Genomic DNA, 19,443 nt, shown 5'->3' with positions numbered 1-19,443 from the left:
GAAAATATTTTAAAAACTAAATTAGGTTCCTCTTAAAAGAAATAATTATCTCATAAGTTCTAAACTACTGATATGGTAACAGATAGAGTTGTTTTTAACAATATTTTGCAATTCTAAACTCAAATAAACTTAAAATGATTACCTGGAATATTCTAAAAGGTACATTATATCACATGGGCTTTAAAACATTCTTGAGGGTCATTTCAATGACCAACCCCAGATCCTGAACACATTATTACAACACCACACAAGATTTCACACATATCTATTACTGGTAGTAAGATTCCAGCTCCTTAATAACCTGTCATGAAAGTGCATATATCCAAAATATATAAAGAGCTCACACACCTCAATATCCAAAAAGCAAATAACCCAATTAAAAGATGGGCAGAGGATGTGAACAGACACCTGCTCCAAAGAAGAAATTCGGGTGGCCAACAGGCATGAAAAGATGCTCCACACAGCTAATTATCAGGGAAATGCAAATTAAGACCACAATGAGATATCACCTTCACACCAGTTAGGATGGCCAACATCCAGAAGGAACAACAAATGCTGGCAAGGATGTGGAGAAAGGGGAACTATAGAATATGCCATAAAGTATTGGTGGGAATGTAAATTAGTTTGACCACTGTGGAAAGCAGTAAGGAAATTCCTCAAAAAATTAAAATAGAAATACCATTTGACCCAGAAATTTCACTCCTAGGAATTTACCCAAAGAAAACAAGATCCCAGATTCAAAAAGACATATGAACACCTATGTTTATCAGAGCACTATTTACAACAGCAAGATATGGAAGCAACCTAAGTGTCCATCAGTAGATGAATGGATAAAGAAGATGTGGTAAATATACACAGTGGAATATTATTCTGTCATAAGAAGAAAATATATCCTACCATTTACAACAACATGATGGAGCTAGAGGGTATTGTGCTCAGTGAAATAAACCAGGCAGAGAAAAACAAGTACCAAATGATTTCCCTCATTTGTGGAGTGTAACAACAAAGCCAACTGAAGGAACAAAAACAGCAGCAGACTCACAGATTCCAAGAAGGGACTGGCGGTTATGAAAGGGAAAAGGCTGGGGATAGTGGGTGGGGAGGGAGGGTGAAGAGGATTAAGGGGCACTATGATTAGCACACACAACATAGGTAGGTCATGGGCAAGGCAGTACAGCACAAAGACAAGTAATGACTCTATAGCAACTTACTACACTGATGGACAGTGACTGCAATGGAGTCGGGGGCAGGGGGGACTTGATAATACGGGTGAATGTTGAAAGCACAATGTTGTACATGTGAAACCTTCATAAGATTGTATATCAATGACACCTTAGTTAGGAAAAAAAAGAAAGAAAATACACATACCATATCACGATGCTCCAAGTTAACATCGCACTTGAGTAGTTCTTCTACAATGTGCACATGCCCTTCTTTTGAGGCTGATATAAGTGCTGTCCAGTTATCCTTGAACACAGACACAAATGTTACCTTCTCAAAACCAAATACAACATTCCAAAGTGAGGGAAAATAAATCTGAATTTATATACCAAGTGATCAGACCAAACTGACATGACAACCCACTCTAAACTACTCTAAAATGACACTGAAGCATAAGCTCTGTTAAAATTTTTCTGTTTATCTGTATTACTACAATGGTGTAGAAATGGTTTCATGACTGCTAATTCAGACTTTTTACTGGAATTCTCATCATATACTGTGTTTTTTAAAAGAAGAAAAGAAGTCTACTGACACCTTAAAACTGATCTTTGAGGCTAGCAAACATTACTATAAATTGAAATTAAGGAGCCTGTAATCAGACTTAAGAGCACAGTCACAGGCTTTTAAACTAAGTGATCCCACATGCTTAGTATAGAAATCATGTGATAAAGAACTATCCTCCTTTATTTTTTGAATAAAGCTACAAGTATCCAAGAATATGTGCTCCCTACTCAGCCAGTGCCATCCATACATACAATACATAAAAAACTGAAGAGCTGGGACCTTTCATTGACAGTAAAAACTTCTCTCCTATATTACCGCTTTAAAAAAACTGACAATATTATTAGGCAAAGTTGAGATACATCTGAAAGTAATCTACTTTTGACTCACTTCTAAAAATCAAAGAAATAGCAAAGTTAAGGAAAAGAAAAAAAAGCAAATGAGTGATTTATTTCAATATATACCAAATCTTCCAGATTGCAATTAGCTCCATTCCTAATTAGCTCTTTCACTATTTCCAGATTGCCTTGTTCAGCAGCTATCATCAATGGAGTCTGGCCACACTAAAAAATATAAAACACAGAGAACATGTCAACATGCTGTATTTCAACTGAAATACCAGTTAAATACACCACACTTACATTCTCATGATGGTATGCTCAGCACTGTTTATAGTATTTCTTTAATTTAGAAGCACCTTTGAAATCTTAAGTTTTCAGTTCACTAATACCATAAAAGTAAATGAGAAAATGAAAGTTAAAACAAGAAAGTTGTTTTTTTAACCACAGCACTAGCAAAGTGTTTTCGGCTCTGATTTCACTCAAAATAAGTAAACACGAATAATACTGGGCTCTGAAAAGTAATTGCCACCATGGATATAAAAATCTGAAAATATCTATGGTAACCAAAGATGGTATCTTTGTTAAGCCCTCCCTTATAACCTTAATTCATTAAACTAAGGCCTCTTCTGGTTACATCAGAGCTGCCCAGACTGTGTACCTAGAACAAGTCACAGCAATAAGAGACAGTACTGACCCAGCCCTGAGACAGTAGAACAGGTCCCAGGCACCTAGATCCAGGAAGGATCCCTTCCAGCACCATGACTCATCAATTTCAGGTGGAGTACACACATTATCATCTTCAGCAGATGCAATGATATCGAACAGTTTAGAAGCACAAGGCTAACAGTGATAGTACTAAAGGTGCGAAAACATGTTAAGGTGAGAAAAAAACTTACACCAAAAATAAAGTTCGATTAGATAAATATATACTTAACTATACACAATTATCAGTATAGGGAAAAATATCCATGGTTTTTAAAATGCTAACTTGATATCAATCCTCTGCTTAAAACCCTCAATGGTTTCTTACTGATCTTTTATATCCAAACCAAAATCTTTACCATGGCCCACAAAAGCCTGAATGATGGAGAGAGTGCAGCAGGCCTACCCTGGAACCTAGTCTGTGCCATTCCCTCCCACCAATATCACCACCCTCAAGCTCTCTCCCACTTCTGGACCCTCCAAGTCCCTCTGCCCTGTCCAATTAAGTACCACCTACCATTCAGCTCTCCAGGAATGATTACCATTCAATCCCTCAGGGAAGTCTTACTAAGCCCCTCTGATTTTCCTTTACTATACTAATCCTTGTTTGCCATTACACTTTTATTTGTGTGATTAACAACTGATCACAGTCTGCTTCCCCTAAAGCTTGAAATGCCATGAGAGTGAGAAGCATGTCTATTTTGTTTATTTAATACTGTATCCCCAGCGTGAGGGACAATGATTGCCACACAGGTACTCAAATATTTGTTGAACAAATGAGTGATCAAAGTCTCCAAGAATTTAAAAAATCCATTAGCGGCAACATGCAAATAATTGGCCAGATACGGTTGGTTGCTATTGTTAAGAATAATATAAGTTAAGAGTTAAATATAAATACTGGTTTAAACAAATCACATTCAATATAGACATTCATACATAGTGATGGATCTTAAATTGTATGTGGTAGTCACACATCATTCAACTAGAGTCACTAAGGAACGAAGTATTATGCATGAGCAGATTTTCCAGGTGAAAAAGTTTATCCTTTAAACATTAAATTTTATAGTAACTCTTACGGTAACCATTATTCTAAAAAGCAATGCACACATTGTTACTTGTTAAAAAGACTACCTTAAGCATTATGTTTATGATTCTGAGTCAAAACTATAGACATCAACTATTACACCAGGCTTGTCTGTCAGCTCTGACTTTTTTGAAATACTTGCTACAGCATCCGTCTCCCTTCTAATCAACTGGGATAAAAAGTGAGATATCAAAGACATTATATAACATATAAATTAAGGCCAGTTAGCTCTAAATCCATGGCCTTAAGGATATATGATTTTTATATCAGAATTTTAAAAATAGTAATTCCAAAGACTTGGGAGCTCTCTGTTTACTTTCTAGGGTTACAGTCACATTTCAGATAGTTTACAGAAATAGGTGCTTCTAGGGTATGAGGGAAAAAAATGTAGTTGTGTAGAAATATCCATAACACAAGTTAAGAAGATGGTATAAACTAGAAACAATAACTAGAAAGAACCCTTGAAGAGTCATAACTTTCTCTTGCAGAAACTATTAGTTGTCTACCCAGTATCCAGTGACCAGATTTTGTGAGGGGTGGCAATGTGCTCAACTAAAAATATCCACACTGGTCAGCCTCACCACAGCTGGGAAGACCCTATGGGGCAGCTCTGGGGAGGTCTCCCAGGAAAGCTCAGAGACGGGATGAACTCAGCTGGCCTGGGCCCTTTTCCTTCTTCACATCCAATATGCAGACATAGCGCTGCAGGTGAATCAACGTGGCTGATGTTCCAGTAACCAGCACACAGTGTGCAGTGACTAGGAGCCCAAAGCCATCACATCAGCCTTGGGATGGCTCCTCCACCTTGTCATTATGTGAGAAAAGTAAGACCTTAATTTGATTAAGACCCTGTTTGGGGAGCTATTTTGTACAGTCCAAAGCAATTCTTAACTGATATACCTTTTGTAGCTATACTATCCAAAATAATAAATAACTTTCAGAAAAGATTGCCATGAAGTTTTACTGGAGCCCCAAAGATAAGATAGTTTCTTTCTTCTAAGCTGAGCCTTAAAACAAAACATAGTCTAATAACTACAATTGTGGAGACAGAGTAACTTAAGAAACAAATCATGACAACTTTATTTTGCCACTTCAAAATGAACCACTGAAGGCCTATTCCACACATAACCCACACATCCCAGCAAATCCCAAGCCAAATTCTTTCCAAAAACACATAATCACTTAACTCACACAACACCTACTCATAATGACCTCAAGCCAAAAACACACAGACTGAAGTTCCCTACCACAGGTACCATCCTCTACCTCAGCTTCCCAGGATGCTGTAATGCAAAAACATCTCCTATTCAGCAACTTTTTGCTCTTCCCAGTTCCTAGGTAATCCCACTTCTACTTATTTAGGTGTATCAGCCTTAAATAACCACTGCCTTTAAAAGCAGTCATCTTCAGAGGACATACACTTCTCCCAAGAATTGTAGTATACACATTTTTTAATTCTCCTTTATTCCTTCAGTCTTTCTAAGCACTAAACAGACTTGCATTTAGAGTGTGGATAAAATGAAGGTTCCTTTGGCCAGGAGTCTCACCTGGCCCTGGTTGGCTAGCTCACTATACATGTGGGCAGTGAGCTGTTACTGACTCTGTATAAAGAGCTCCTCCCAGTGCCCTGTGCAACATGGTGGCATGGCTGCAAGAGAGCAGAGCAGAGTCTGGAGTGGTGGCAGCGCCGAGGACAGAGGCCCAGAGACAGCTGTGCGGGCCGAGAGGCCCAAGGGCAGAGATCCGCTTGCTGCATGCAGACCTTCTCTGAGTGAATGGGGTTTTAGTGATTGACCCGCCACTATGGAAATAAAGTTGAGTATAACTCTTTCACCCCAAGAACGTTTTACTGTCATTTCTTTGGTCACATTGAATCCATAGTGAACTTGCCCGGGGCTGAAACCCATTGGCAAGACACAGAGTCACATTTCATTTTCTTAGATGAGAAAATAAAGTCCAACCTCAACACTATACCCTTGTACCAAGGAAAGCTGAGAGTGAAGTTTTGTTCTTTTTTAAAATAATATCCCTTCACTACTCTACAAAAGGCAAAGATTTGCCATCACTGAGAATATTCACAGACCAAGAGATTTATCTAGTTACAAATAAAGTAGAAAGAAAGGCAATTAGCACTTACTGACTGCAGCTGATAATATGCTAATAGGCACACTATCAGGCAATTGCACCTACATTATTTTATTGATGTAATATTTAAGAGACTTTTTCAAAACTGGTAATATACATTAACTTGAAGTAATTATATACTCTACTTTTAAGAGCAAGGGAGAAGGGATGAAAATCCAAACACTTTTACAGAATTCTATAAAAATTAAGTTTTATCAGAAGCTGTAGAAGTAAAATGCTAAGTGAAGCCTTGAGAGAAGGCTACTTTTTCCCCGACCTTCACACTAGAACCATAACTGAACAATCCTAGGTTGTTTCAAACTGTGACTTTAAAATTCCAAGTTAAATTGATACAATAGTAGATATAAATATCATTAATATCAATTAAATGCTATTTCATGCCTAATTAAGTTGGCTTTTTACCAAATATGCTTCATTCAATAGGATTAATGTAATTTTATGCTTACTGATGTACTGTATTTCTCCTCCCAAGTGAAGCTATTTTAAACTCAGTATTCCCATAGAAAGCGTCTACAAGGAATCTTGACCTTTTTAAACTGTCATCATTATTCCAAGTATGCTAATATGTAATAAATGACCACTTCTGTAATTCATAACAATCTCCAATTATAAACTTTATCTCATTATAATAATTTATAATAATTATTGACTATTCATAATCACTGAAGGGTGTTAATGCTATTAACTAACCAAAGTATAGACATACCTTGTTTTATTGTACTTCACTTTATTACACTTCCGAGATAACAATGTTTTTACAAATTCAAGTTTGTGGCAACCCTGTGTCAAGCAAATCTATCAGAGCCATGTTTTCAACAGCATTTGCTCACTGCGTCACATTTTGGTAATTCTCACAATATTTCAAACTTTATTATTATTATTATATTCATTATGGTGACCTGTGATCAGTGATCTTTGGTGTTACTATTGTAATTGTTCTGGGGGCCACAAACCGTGCCCATGTAAGACAGAGAACTTAATGTGTTCTGACTGCTCCACATCTGGCTGTTCCTTCATCTCTCCCTCCTCTGGCCTCCCTATTTCCTAAGACACAATATTGGAATTAGGCTGATTAACAACCCTACAATGGCTTGAGTTCAAGTGAGAAAGTCACATGTCTGTCACTTCACATCAAAAGCTAGAAATGATTACACTTGATGAGGAAGGTATTTCAAAAGCTGAGACAAGCCAAAAGCTAGGCCTTTTGCCCAAACAGCAAGTTATGAATGCAAAGGAAAAGTTCTTAAAGGAAATTAAGGGTGCTACGCCAGTGAGCACATGAATGATAAGAAAGCAAAACATGACTGGATCTATACTGTTGGAACTCAATCAAGAATTAGGAGAAGTGCAAATTGTAGCACTCCAAAATCTTACAACTACAGACTATTTACTGTTAAAAGAACATAAGGGATGTGAACAGTCCCCAGGAATGGGTTGTTTTAATTTGTCTGATTTCTCTCAGACTGTTCAAGTTCAGTTGGACAATATCCACCATATCATAGATAAGTTTTCACAAATGCCTAAGGTGCCTAACTGGTTTTCTTGGTTTCACTGGAGATGGCTGGTAATCACAGGTATGCTTTGGTTATGTAACTATATTCCTATTATGTTAATGTGTGTGCGCAATTTAAGTAGTAGCTTAAAACCTACACATGCTGAAGTTACTCTACAAGAAGATATGTCAAAGAAATAATCAATCTTCCCAGGTTTTCTTCCGCCTGCTACTTCTATAGCTTTTCTTCTTCCTTCCTAATTACAACCCTTAAATAGAATTCGTGCCTCATATCAAATTTACCGAGTATCATAATTCTTCCAAGTGGTAAAGATACCTCAAGACAAATGCTGGGCATAGAAGCTACAGGGCATAAATATGCAAAGAAGTAAAAAGCTAACCTTTTCAAAGAATATCGCTTCTCTCTCACTTACCAACTTTACATTTCCCTGTATGGCCCCGGAAGATGACTGGTTAGCCAGAGACGGGTAAGATTCCTCAAGAGAGGAACAACCTAAGACAGGCACAGTCGCAGGGGGGTCATCAGGTGAGAAATTGGGGATCAACAGAGGTGAGGCTTAGAACCTCACCCCCCTTGTTCTGAGAGAAATCTTCTGCACACGTGGATGTTTTATTGCCCTTGTCTAGCTTGGATTAACACATAGTCTACAGGCACACACCTGATCATCTACATTTGCTCTCTTACAACACTAAACTATGTTTTCTACCTTTATCTTGTATCTACCTACCACTTCAGCATTTTATTAAAAATAATAATAATAAAGAGAGAAATGTGGTATCCACATATAAATCAAGTATAAAAATCAAATGAGTATTCATATTTGAACTGACTGTTTATAGTTCATAATGCATGAGCAAAACCGAAGGTTTCTGTGATGACTGCCCTTGTACTGTTCACTATGTAACTTATTCACTATGTAAGAATTTGTTCTCCATGTAAGAACTTGTTTGTTATGCCTCAGAAGACTGGAGACTGACGAAAATTAGGCTTGGGGTGGATTAATGATTGTGCATTGAGCATTGACTCCCCTATACAGAATTTCATTGTTGTTAACAACCATTTGATCAATAAATATGAGAGATGCCCTCACAACAACAACAACAACAACAAAAAAAAAAAAGTATACACTTCCAATTGTAAAATAAATAAGTAACCGGGATGTAATGTATAGCATAAGGAATATAGTCAAAATATAGTAACAACTTGGTATGGTGATAGCTGGTACCTAGAATTATCATGTATATAAATGTTGAATCACTATGTTGTACACCTGAAACTAATGTAATGTAATGCTGTGTGTCAACTACCCTTCAATAAAAAATAATTATCTACCAAAAAAAAAAAAAAAATTTCCAAGGAATTACAAAGAAATATTTGATGGAATATATAACAGTAAAGCTGATTGTCTAAACTGAAAAAAAAAAGAAAGCAAAACAGCCTTCTTGCTGATATGGAGCAAGTTTGAGTGGTCTGGATAGATCAAACCAGTCACAGTGTTCCCTTAAGCTGAGGCCTAATCCAGAGCAAGGCCCTAACTCTCTTCAATACTATGAAGGCTGAGAAAGGTGAGGAAACTGCAGAGGAAAAGTCTGAAACTAGTAGAGGCTGGTTCATGAGGTTTAAGGAAAGAACCTATCTCCATAACAGAAAAGTGCAAGGTGAATCCACAGATGCTGGTAGAGAAGCTGCAAAAAGTACAGAAGATCTAACTAAGAAAATTCATGAAGGTGGCTACATTAAACAAGAGATTTTTTAGGGGAGATGAAAGAGCCTTATACTGCAAGAAGATGCTATCCAGGACTTTCATAGCTAGAGAGAAAAAGTCAGTATCTGGCTTCAAAGCTTCAAAGGACAGGCAGACTTTGTTAGGATATAATGCAACTGGAGACTTTAAGTCAAGTCTATGTTCATTGACCATTCTGAAAATCCTAGGGCCCTTAAGAATTATGTTAAATCAAATGAAACTGAAGGAACAAAAATAGCAGCAGACTCACAGACTCCGAGAAGGGACTAGTAGTTACCAAAGGGAAGGGGTTGGGGAGGGTGGATGGGGAGAGAGAAGGGGATTAAGGGGCACTATAATTCGCAATCACAATATAGGTAGGTCCAGGGGAGGCAGTACAGCACGGAAAAGACAAGTAATGACTCTATAGCATCTTACTACGCTGATGGACAGTGACTGCAATGGTGGGCGAGGGGTGGGACTTGATAATAAGGGTGAATGTTGAAACCACGATGTTGTTCATGTGAAACCTTCATAAGATTGTGTATAAATGATACTTAAATAAAAAAAGAAGAATTATGTTAAATCTACTCTGCCTGTGCTCTATAAGTGGAACAGCAAAGCCTGGATGACAGACAGCACTTCTATTTGCACCATGGTTTACTAAACATTTTAAAGCCCTGTGTTGAGACCTACTGCTCCAAAAAAAGATTCCTTTCACAATATTACTGCTCACTGACAATGAATCTGACCGTCTAAAAGCTCTGATGGACATGTACAAAAATATTAGTGTTGTTTTCATGCCTGCTAACACATCATCCATTCTGCAGCCCATGGACTAAAGAGTAATTTCTATTTCAAGTCTTATTATTTAAGAACTGTATTTCCTAAGGCTATAGCTGCTACAGATTGTGATTCCTCTGATGGATCTAGGCAAGGGAAGGTGAAAATCCTCAGGAAAGGACTCACCATTCCAAATGTCATTCAGAACATTTGTGATTCATGGGACAACGTCAAAATATCAACATTAATATGAACTTGGAAGAAGTTCCCAGCCCTCCTGGATGACTTTGAGGGGTTCAAAACCTCAGTGGTGGAAGTCACTGCAGATGTGGGGGAAACAGCAAGAGAACTAGAATTCGAAGAGGAGCCTAAAGGTATGGCTGGATCGCTGCAGCCTCATGCTAAAATTTTAAGGGATGAGGAACTGCTTCTTATGGACAAGCAAAGAAAGTGGCTTCCTGAAATGTAACCTACTCCCGTTAAAGATTCTGTGAAGACTGTTGAAATGACAACAAAGGATTTAGAATATTACATGAACTTAGTTGATAAAGCAGAGGCAGGGTTTGAGAACTGACTACGATTTTGAAAGCAGCTCTATTGTGGGTAAAATGCTATCAAACAGCATCACATGCTACAGAAAAATCACTTACGAAAGGGAAGAGTCAATCCATGTGGCAAACTTCATTGCTGTCTTAAGAACTTACTACAACCTCCCCAGCCTTCAGCAACCACCACCCTGATCAGTCAGCAGCCACTGAGACAAGACCTCCACCAGCAAAAAGATTATGATTTCCTAAAAGTTCAGATGGTGGCTAGCATTTTCAGCAGTAAAGTATTTTTTAATTAAGGTATATCTATTAGTTTTTTTAGACATAATGCTATTGCACACTTAATACACTACAGTATAGGTAAACTTAACTTTAATATGTACTGGGAAACAAAAAATTCACTCGACTTGCTTTACTGAGATACTCGCTTTATTGTGGTAGTCGAAATAAACCCACAGTATCTCCAAGGTATGCCTATATATTTGTTCAATATACAAACACTGAAAACACAGACATTATTATTAGATGAACTTATTCTGAAGATTCAAAGAACGGCAGTAGGGCATAAACAGATTATAGTTTGAAGTCAAATAGAACAAAGTTCAAATTTGGGTTCTACCAGATAGTATCTTGGATAGGAAACCGCAGGATTAAGTCATTTACCTGTAAATAAAGATAAACAACAGCATCTTCTTTACAGGGTTGCTAGTTAAATTAAGCGAACTAAGATATACAACGTATAATTATCATAATAGTTGCATAAACATTCAATAAAAGCATTAGCTATCAAAATATTATTGCAATAATAAAGCTTCTGTTAAGATTTCCTAATGACAGTTAACATTTAATGAAATTAGGTAACCACATCAAAAACAATTATTATTATCATAATATAGCAATTGCTGATTCAGCAGCTTTAAAAACATTTACAATGTTTGCACACCCATGTTCATAGCACTATTTTCAACAGCCAAAAGGAGGAAACAACCTAAATGTACATCAGTAGAACAAAATGTGATATCTACATACAATGGAGTATCATTCAACTTTAAAAAAGAAAAATTTTATTACACGCTACAACATGAAGTAATCTTGAGGATATTATGAGAAATGAAATAAGCCAGTCACAAAACAATTCCACTTATATGAGGTACCCAGAGTAGTCAAAGTCACAGATACAGAAAGTAGTGAGAGTGGTTCCCAGGGACTGGGTACAGAGGGAGAAGGTGAGCTGGTGTTTAGCGGGTATAGAGGAGTTTCAGATGTGAAAAAGTTCTGGAGATAGTTCACAACAATGTGAATTACTGAACACTACTGAAGTGTACTCTTAAAAATGGTTAAGATGATAAATTTTGTTATGTTTTCCCCACAATAAAAAAATTTATAAATAAAACTACATGTCTATACAGTGACACATGTATGCATATACACATACATACATATGTATAAAACTTAAATCACTACTCATTCATCTTATCCACTGGCAAAAAATTATACTATATTGAAAATATAGTTCTAAGAAACAGGATTCTTTTTCTTAAGTTTTATAAAACAAATACACACTTTGTTACTTGAAAAATTTCTACAGAAATTTTATTCGTCCTCAAAGTGTTGCAGCTTGGCTGTTCAAGATGAAATAAGATCAACATTCTTTCTTGTATTATTGAATAGAAATATCTAAATTAATGAAAATAGTAAATATATACTTTGCCGTCTTTATTAAACAGAATTTATGACCTATTTAACTGTCTCTTAAAGACATACGGTCTTTAAAACTCCAAGGTGTATGGAATGAACAACTCAGGAAAATAGCTGGGACTCCATTAAAGAAAATATTTCAAAACGTCCTGATTTTGTCTGATTAATCTATTCGTAAAAAGATTGAGTCTAGAAGCCCTCTAAAACTTCCTAGAAACACTAGGATATCATTTAATAATAAAATTTCCTGAATATTAATTATTCCACCTGGAAAAAAAAAGTCAATCATAAATCTAAATTCAATATTCAGTTACTTATATAATTTCAAATGTATTCCAAGTATATGGAATTTGAAGTACTTTTAACTATAAGAAATTACAATGTCGTTTCTCATAACGGTATTACTGAGGGTGAGAACTACATTATTTATCACTCACCTTTATCCTTAACACAGTGCTTTGTACACAGTAGGTAGCCAACAAATGTCTGAGAAGAGAATTTAATTTTAGAAACTTGGTCTTACCTCATTTCTCTCATCTACATCTTTGCATTTTTCAAGAAGAGCTTTCAGAGCAGGAATGTTTTCTTCCTCTACATAATTTATTACACTTTGTGATATCAGAACCGACATCTTCACAGAAAGCTGTAGTTATCTTTATTCCAATGAGCCTGTTAAAAGCAATTAGATAAAATACACATAATTTGTGATTAGAAAAAACTAACTACATTGTCATGCTTAAGCCTGTACAAATACACCTCCGCTGGCGGGAGGGACAAGGCCCCACAGCTCAGCTGTCGAAATGCCCAAGGCTCTCTTCCCAAAACTCGCACTCATCTCAATCTGAACTCATCCAAACCCCAAACCCTAGATCAACCTTTCCCAACCTTCCTCATCACCACCCCTAAAAAATAAAGCACCCACTGCTCCTCCTGCTGTCTTCTCCATCTCAGTAATTGCAGCTCCAGCTCCACTCTTCCAAGGCCAAACCCTTGGAATTCTCCACGCCTTACCTGCCCACTTACACTCTACAGTCAACCTATTAGCAGCTCCTTTTGGCTCTACCTATAAACATAGTTCACATCTGACTACTACAACCACCCTGGTACAAGCCGCCGTGACCTCTCACCTAGGTCCTAACTGCTCTCCCTACTTCCACTTGCCCGCCCTAGTCTACCCTCCACAAGCCAACAGTGCTCTTCCAAAAATGACCTACCTGACCCTCAGCACCCTCATCTCCAACCACCCCTCACGCATTTCACTGCTTGCACATGCCTAGCTCTGTGCCACCTCAGGGCCTGTGGGCTAGCTTTCCTGCCTGAACTTTTCCGCCAGACACACACATGGCTCACTCTGTCACTGCCTTCAGTCACCCTACTAGGGAAGTCTAACCTGTCCATGTGACGTAAAATGTAACAACCTCACACATATTCCACAGCTGTCCCCAAACTCCCATCTCCTTGCTCTGCTTTGTCTTCCATGGCACTTATCGCCATATGAAATAAAACGTATCATGTGTTTACTGTCCATCTACCACAACTAGAATGTAAGTTCCAAAAGAGTAGGAACGTTTTTTACTCAATTGGACATCCAAATGCAAATAGATGAACTAACTTCAACTCATACCTTACACAAAATATACTAACCCAAAACTGACCTAAATATAATATGCAGAAATACAAAACTTCTAAGAAAATATAGACTATTTTGGATTAAGCAAATATTCTTTGATTTAACACTAAAAAGTATGGCCCTTAAAAAAAGAAAATTGTTAAGTAAGAGTTCATCAAAATTTAAAATGTTGCTCTATTAAAAGAGTAAGATTGCTTGGGACTGACGACTCCTTTTTTCCTTCCACTTTCCCTCCTCTTGAACAGGAATGTCTCTAACTGGTATCCCATTCCTGTCCCCTCAATGTTTTTCATATAGTACATGACTTGTTCCTTCAGTTTCACAGGTTCACAGATGGATAGAACTGTATCAGGATGTACTATATCCAGAGCCTCACTCATACCTGATTTAGATGAAGAGATTTAGACCTTTTGAGCTGACAAGATTCAAATGAGATTTTGGACTGAGTTGATGCTACAATTAGCTAAGCCTTTGGGGGATGTTGGGATGGAGTGAATGTGTTTTATATGTAGGATGGAAGTCTATCTTTGTGGGGCCAGAAGACAAGAATTACTGCACTGCATGATTCCATTTATATGGCATTCTGGAAAAGGATAACTATATGGACAGAAAAGAGATCAGAGGGGGTCAGGGTCTAAGGTTGGGGAATGAGGTGACTACACTGAGTGCCAAAGAATCTGGGGAATTCTTGGACTGTTCTACATCCTGACTATGGTGGTAGTTAGACAATTATATGCACTTGTCAAAATTCAAAACTGGGCACTAAAAAAGATGAATAATATTTGTACCTAATACCTTACTTTAAAAAAAAGTCCTCCAAAAAATTTGTACTTGATCCACTAACTTTACATCTAAGAATCAATTCTAAAAACACATGAAAATGGACAATTTTAAATGCAATTTTATTCATAAAAATTAAAAACTTAGATATGGGGGATCACATAAATTGTGATGCATTCACATAGTAAAATAATACAGTCATCAAAATGTTTCCCAAAAATGTATTGACAGAAAAATATGGTAAAACCATTCCCACTTTCTGTCCACTTTACCTCCTAATGTTGGAGATCAGCCAACACTACTCTCAGTGCCTTGGTTTAGGGCCTTCGCCAGCCACACTAATCTAGAATCCTAAGGGTGCAAGGGTCAAATTTAAACTAGCTTAAGCGAAACAGAAAATTTAAAGATACTGGTTTATTCCCCATAACCACACCATGGGGAACATGGGTATCACTGGTCCTCAAATGCCAGCTGAATTCTCATTCTCTATTGGCTTAAATGCTTTCATTATAGATCAACTTGTTCTACACAAATGGGAACATGGCTTCCAACAGCTACCGAGCCCAAATCAGTTTCTCAAACCTGAGAAAGCAGACTATTCTTTGTTTCCAGATCCAAAACTTGCAGAAAAGAGCTCTAATTCCCTAGGTTGGGTCAGGCGCCAACCCAAAACCAATCAACTATAGTCACAGGGTTGGGAGGAAGTTACACGGTCACATAGTATAGGCACTGTTTCCAGAAAAGGGAATTTTTGTGATCTAGGCACCTATCCTAAAGCTCTACATTGCACCACCGCTCACCTGGATCAACATGAGTCTCCCAACCTGTGGCCCCTTCCTCCAGTGTTCCCCATACCAATCGACTTGCACACACTGAAGCAAGATTGATCAAAAATACACTCCCCTTGAAATCTTTCTGTTAGTTCGCCATAAACCCATGTTTGGTGAACAAAAGATGATGGCTTTATTACAAGTAATTCAAAAAACTGAAGCCCTCTAAGCCTTTTAAAGCCATAGTCGAGATTCAATTCTATTAATTCCTATGAAAATCTCTGTGCAGATCAGTAAGGACTCATAAACTCAATTATTGATTATGATGGTGGGGCATGCAGACCCTTCACAATCTGGCCCCACTTTCAGTAACATTCCAGCCTCATCTCTTTCTCCCCTCCCAGCCCTAGCCCTCCCACCCTCTACCCAAACCTGCTTTCTGACTTGCATCCCCATTTCAGCTCCAGCCAGGCTAACCCACCTCCAGTTCCTTGGCTGTCACATGCATTCTTCTTTCCAGGTCTTTCACTTACTGCCCCCTCAGCTTAGAAAGCCCATCCTCCACATACGTGCCTGGAAAGCTTCTACTCACCCTTCAGGATGTGGCTCTAGCATCACCCTCTCCTGCAGTCTTCACTGGCTGGCTGCTGACTCTAAGCTCATCCAGTCCCCTGCTCTGGGTCCACACCCCATGCCTACATCTATGTATGCTGCTTACACCACACTCAACTTTCCATTTTGCTTATCCTTGTCCACATCTCCCCTAAACTATAAGTTCTTGAGGCAGGATCCACCTTGTACCTATCACAATGCCTACAAAACAGGGTTAGAGAAAGAGAAAAGCAGCCCCTGACTGCCAGGAACTGGCCTAACTAGACCTTGATGTTCTCATTCAAACATGAACAATTGCACAGAACACCAACATCAGATGTGATCACGACATCAAGACAAAAACAAGACCACTTCATAATCATATGTGCACACACACAAAGACATGAACATTGTCCAACCTTCAGTTTCAATGTTATCTCTTCAAAAAGGCTATTTTCTTACAGTGCAGCTTAAGGTAGTAGTAGTTAAAAGTATGGACCCTAGGGCAAGACTGCCTTGGTTTGACTCCTAACTTTACTACTTAAGTATTTTATCACCTTGGGCTAGTTTCTTTACCCCAGTGTCTAGGTTTTATCATCTTTAAACAATTACACAGTTACACACAAAGGAATTAAAAGAGTGCCTAACACACATAGAAACTCAATAATTTTTAGTTATTTTACATAATAGAATATTAACATTTCTTAACTACCTTTTCTTAGTGCTCCTAAACTGCATTATTCTCTACCATAGAATCCTATACGTTTCCTTCACAGCATTTTTCTAAACTTACGGTTTACATATTTATCTGTTTAACAGCTGTCTCTCCTACTACATCCTAGTGGGATATACAAGAGAAATGGGTATATAAATGAGTTTGGTCTTTTATACCAAACACCCAACTCTTGAGCACAGTTCCTGGCCCACAGAAGACACTATATTTCTTGGCTGAATAGACATTATTTGAATCTATTGTCCATAGTATTTTCTGTCTAATGGGAATATAAGGTTCTTCTGCACAATGAGTAAAAAAATTAATATCTTGACACTATCTCTGGAAATGGCAGAGATAGCCAACAATAAGTCCAGAAAAAAATCTTTATGTTGCATTAAGCTCATTTTTAGAATTTGCAAAGATTTAATAGGCTAACAAAATTTTTGGAATATTCAAAATGCTTCCACCTGAAGGCCAAATGGTTAGTAGATGCACTGTATAACTTTTCTCTCTTTACAAACAAACCATACTAAAACAGTAGTGGTTGTAAGATAAATTCGAGCCGAAATAAGCAGGCAACGGGAGGCAACAAAGGGCCAGGCAGTTTATTTGAGCACAATTCCCGGGCGACGTTCCCCGGTCTGGCTAGTCACAGGCCAGGGAAGTCACACTCAGCAGGGCAGGCAGCGAGTTTTTAAAGAAGGCAGGGGGAGGGAGAGCAAAGGTGTACAGTGGTGTGGGGATTGGCTCGCCTAGGGTACGTGGGGGTCTCTCACTGGCCTTTAGCCAGGTACTGGAAAGTTACCACTACTCTTCTAGCTTGGGGGAGGGCTCTAGTTAGGAATGTTGCCCGATCAGACTCTGGAATGTTGTCAGACTGGAACCTTGTTGGTGACTGTAATGGGGTATGTGGGGGGGACTTGGTGATGGGGGGAGTCTAGTAAACAATGTTCCTCATGTAATTGTAGACTGATACCAAAAAAAAAAAAATGGTTAAAATGGCAAACTATGTTACATGTATTTTACCATAATAAAAATGTTTAAATATAAAAAAATATATAGGTATCCCCTCCAGAGAATCCCATCCAGTAGATCTGGGGTAGGCCCAGAAATATTCGTTTTAACAAGCACCCAAACTGCTTGTGATGACATGTCCGTGCTAGTAAACATAAAGAACAAAGAAAAAAACGTGCCGCAGCATTTCTCACCCTTGGCTCTGCACCAGATTCCCTACTGTGCTTTAAAAATGTTTAGATGTCTGGTCCTCAATGCTGTCAAAGTGTGGGTAGGGACAGAACGCATCAGAATCACTCCCTTCGCGTTGGGTCCGAAGTGGTGATACCAGAGCCACACCCCAGGCCAGCTGGATGGGAATCCTTGAGGGGAACGCGGAGAAAGCTGCATTTGTAACCAGCGCCCCTACCGGCTAGCGGAGGTACTTCCATAAACACTTAATTTATAAGAAAATTTTTCATTGGTTTAAACCTCCCTATATGTCAAAACAACTTGAAAGAAAAATAATCCCACATTGCTAACAAAGAAGTCGTTTACTAGATAAATCACAGAGGTGTCGTAATCAATGGCTTGCTGATATTTTGCCAGGAATCTACAGGCCTGCGCAGGACAATGGGGCAACGGAGCGCAGTATGAAAGCGGCCGACGAGCATGGAGACAACCAACGAGCGCGGCCTGGAAGCCCAGGGGAAGGAACCTCGCGAGTCTGCCTGCCTGCCTTAGCCGTACCGGCGAGAGGGGCTCTCGGGGCGCAGGGTGTGCCAGCGGCTGCCCCGCGAGGGAAAAACTGTTTCCCTAACACCTACGCCCCGGGGCGCCTGACCGACCCCCTGAGACCCCAGGTCCGGGACGGCCGGGCGCGGCCTCGCCCGGCCTCCCCCGCCTCCTACCCGGCCACCCGCGAAGCCGCCCCGCACACTGACCGTGTCCCCGCCGGCCCGAGGACGGCGCGCGCGGCTCGAGCGGAGAGGCCCCGCTTTGCCACAGGCGCTCTCAGAAGACGGGGCCCTCACCGACGGCGGCCTTCGGCGCACAGCCCGCACCATGCCCGGCAGCCATCTTCCACCAGCGCCGGAACTGGCGGGCCACGTGACCCCGGGCGGCGGCGGCGGCCACGCCTCCTGGCGGCAGGGGGCCCGGAGGGGCGCGGCGGGAGGGGCGAGCCGGTCTCCTACCCTGCCGCGTTCTGCATCCTCCCTCTAGCCTCCGAATAGGTGCGTTTTTGACAAGCGCCCCAGGCAGTGTTTTCTTCACTGTCATTCTTTATTGTACTTGATTTATAATTTCTATTCACCATTATAATCAAAGCTTATGCAAAGACCTAAACTGCAATTATAACTTCTGGAGCCCTTGCAGATGCTCTACAAATGAAGGCCCGCTCAAACGCCTTCCCGCCTCTTCCTCCCCGATAAAAACCCCTGAAGATACTCAGTGTGTGAACTGTTCCTGGGGAGTATTTTTAAAAGCAGTCCAGACAGTCGCCTGGAAAGAAGCTGCGGGCACGCCTTCCTTCGGCGCACATTTTAACGGAGGGTGAAAGGAGGGTTGGATTCCAAGGACCGCAGAGTCGAAGGAAAGAGGAGCAGCAGCGGGCGGAGGGCAGCTTTCGGAGCAGACCCCCTCCTTTGCCGACTGGACTCAGGACGGGAGAAGCCTGAGTTCAGGGGTTGCGGTATTATACCA

General features: G+C 39.5%; 1 protein-coding gene across 9 annotated transcripts in view; it reads right to left on the bottom strand.

Annotated features, from left to right (window-relative positions):
• Window positions 1–18,841, bottom strand: part of KIDINS220 (kinase D interacting substrate 220) — a 120,944-nt gene extending 102,103 nt beyond the window's left edge. For 5 of the 9 annotated variants that reach the window (XM_057497471.1, XM_057497473.1, XM_036881862.2 and 2 more), the window contains exons 1-4: window positions 18,684–18,841; window positions 12,784–12,929; window positions 2,187–2,285; window positions 1,369–1,467 (exon numbers count right to left, since the gene is read on the bottom strand). In XM_057497471.1, the coding sequence (XP_057353454.1) occupies window positions 1,369–1,467; window positions 2,187–2,285; window positions 12,784–12,891 (306 nt within the window). In that variant the 5' untranslated portion in view covers window positions 12,892–12,929; window positions 18,684–18,841. The remainder of the gene's footprint in view (window positions 1–1,368; window positions 1,468–2,186; window positions 2,286–12,783; window positions 12,930–18,683) is intronic. The other 4 variants (XM_036881865.2, XM_057497474.1, XM_036881866.2 and 1 more) reach the window with 1 other exon arrangement.
• Window positions 18,842–19,443: the final 602 nt, after the last annotated feature.

The sequence above is a fragment of the Manis pentadactyla genome, chromosome 2 (genome assembly GCF_030020395.1).
Source record: "Manis pentadactyla isolate mManPen7 chromosome 2, mManPen7.hap1, whole genome shotgun sequence".
Classification (NCBI taxonomy): domain Eukaryota; kingdom Metazoa; phylum Chordata; class Mammalia; order Pholidota; family Manidae; genus Manis; species Manis pentadactyla.
The sequence above is the reverse complement of the archived record's forward strand: the minus strand, read 5'-3'. Positions and strand labels throughout refer to the sequence as shown.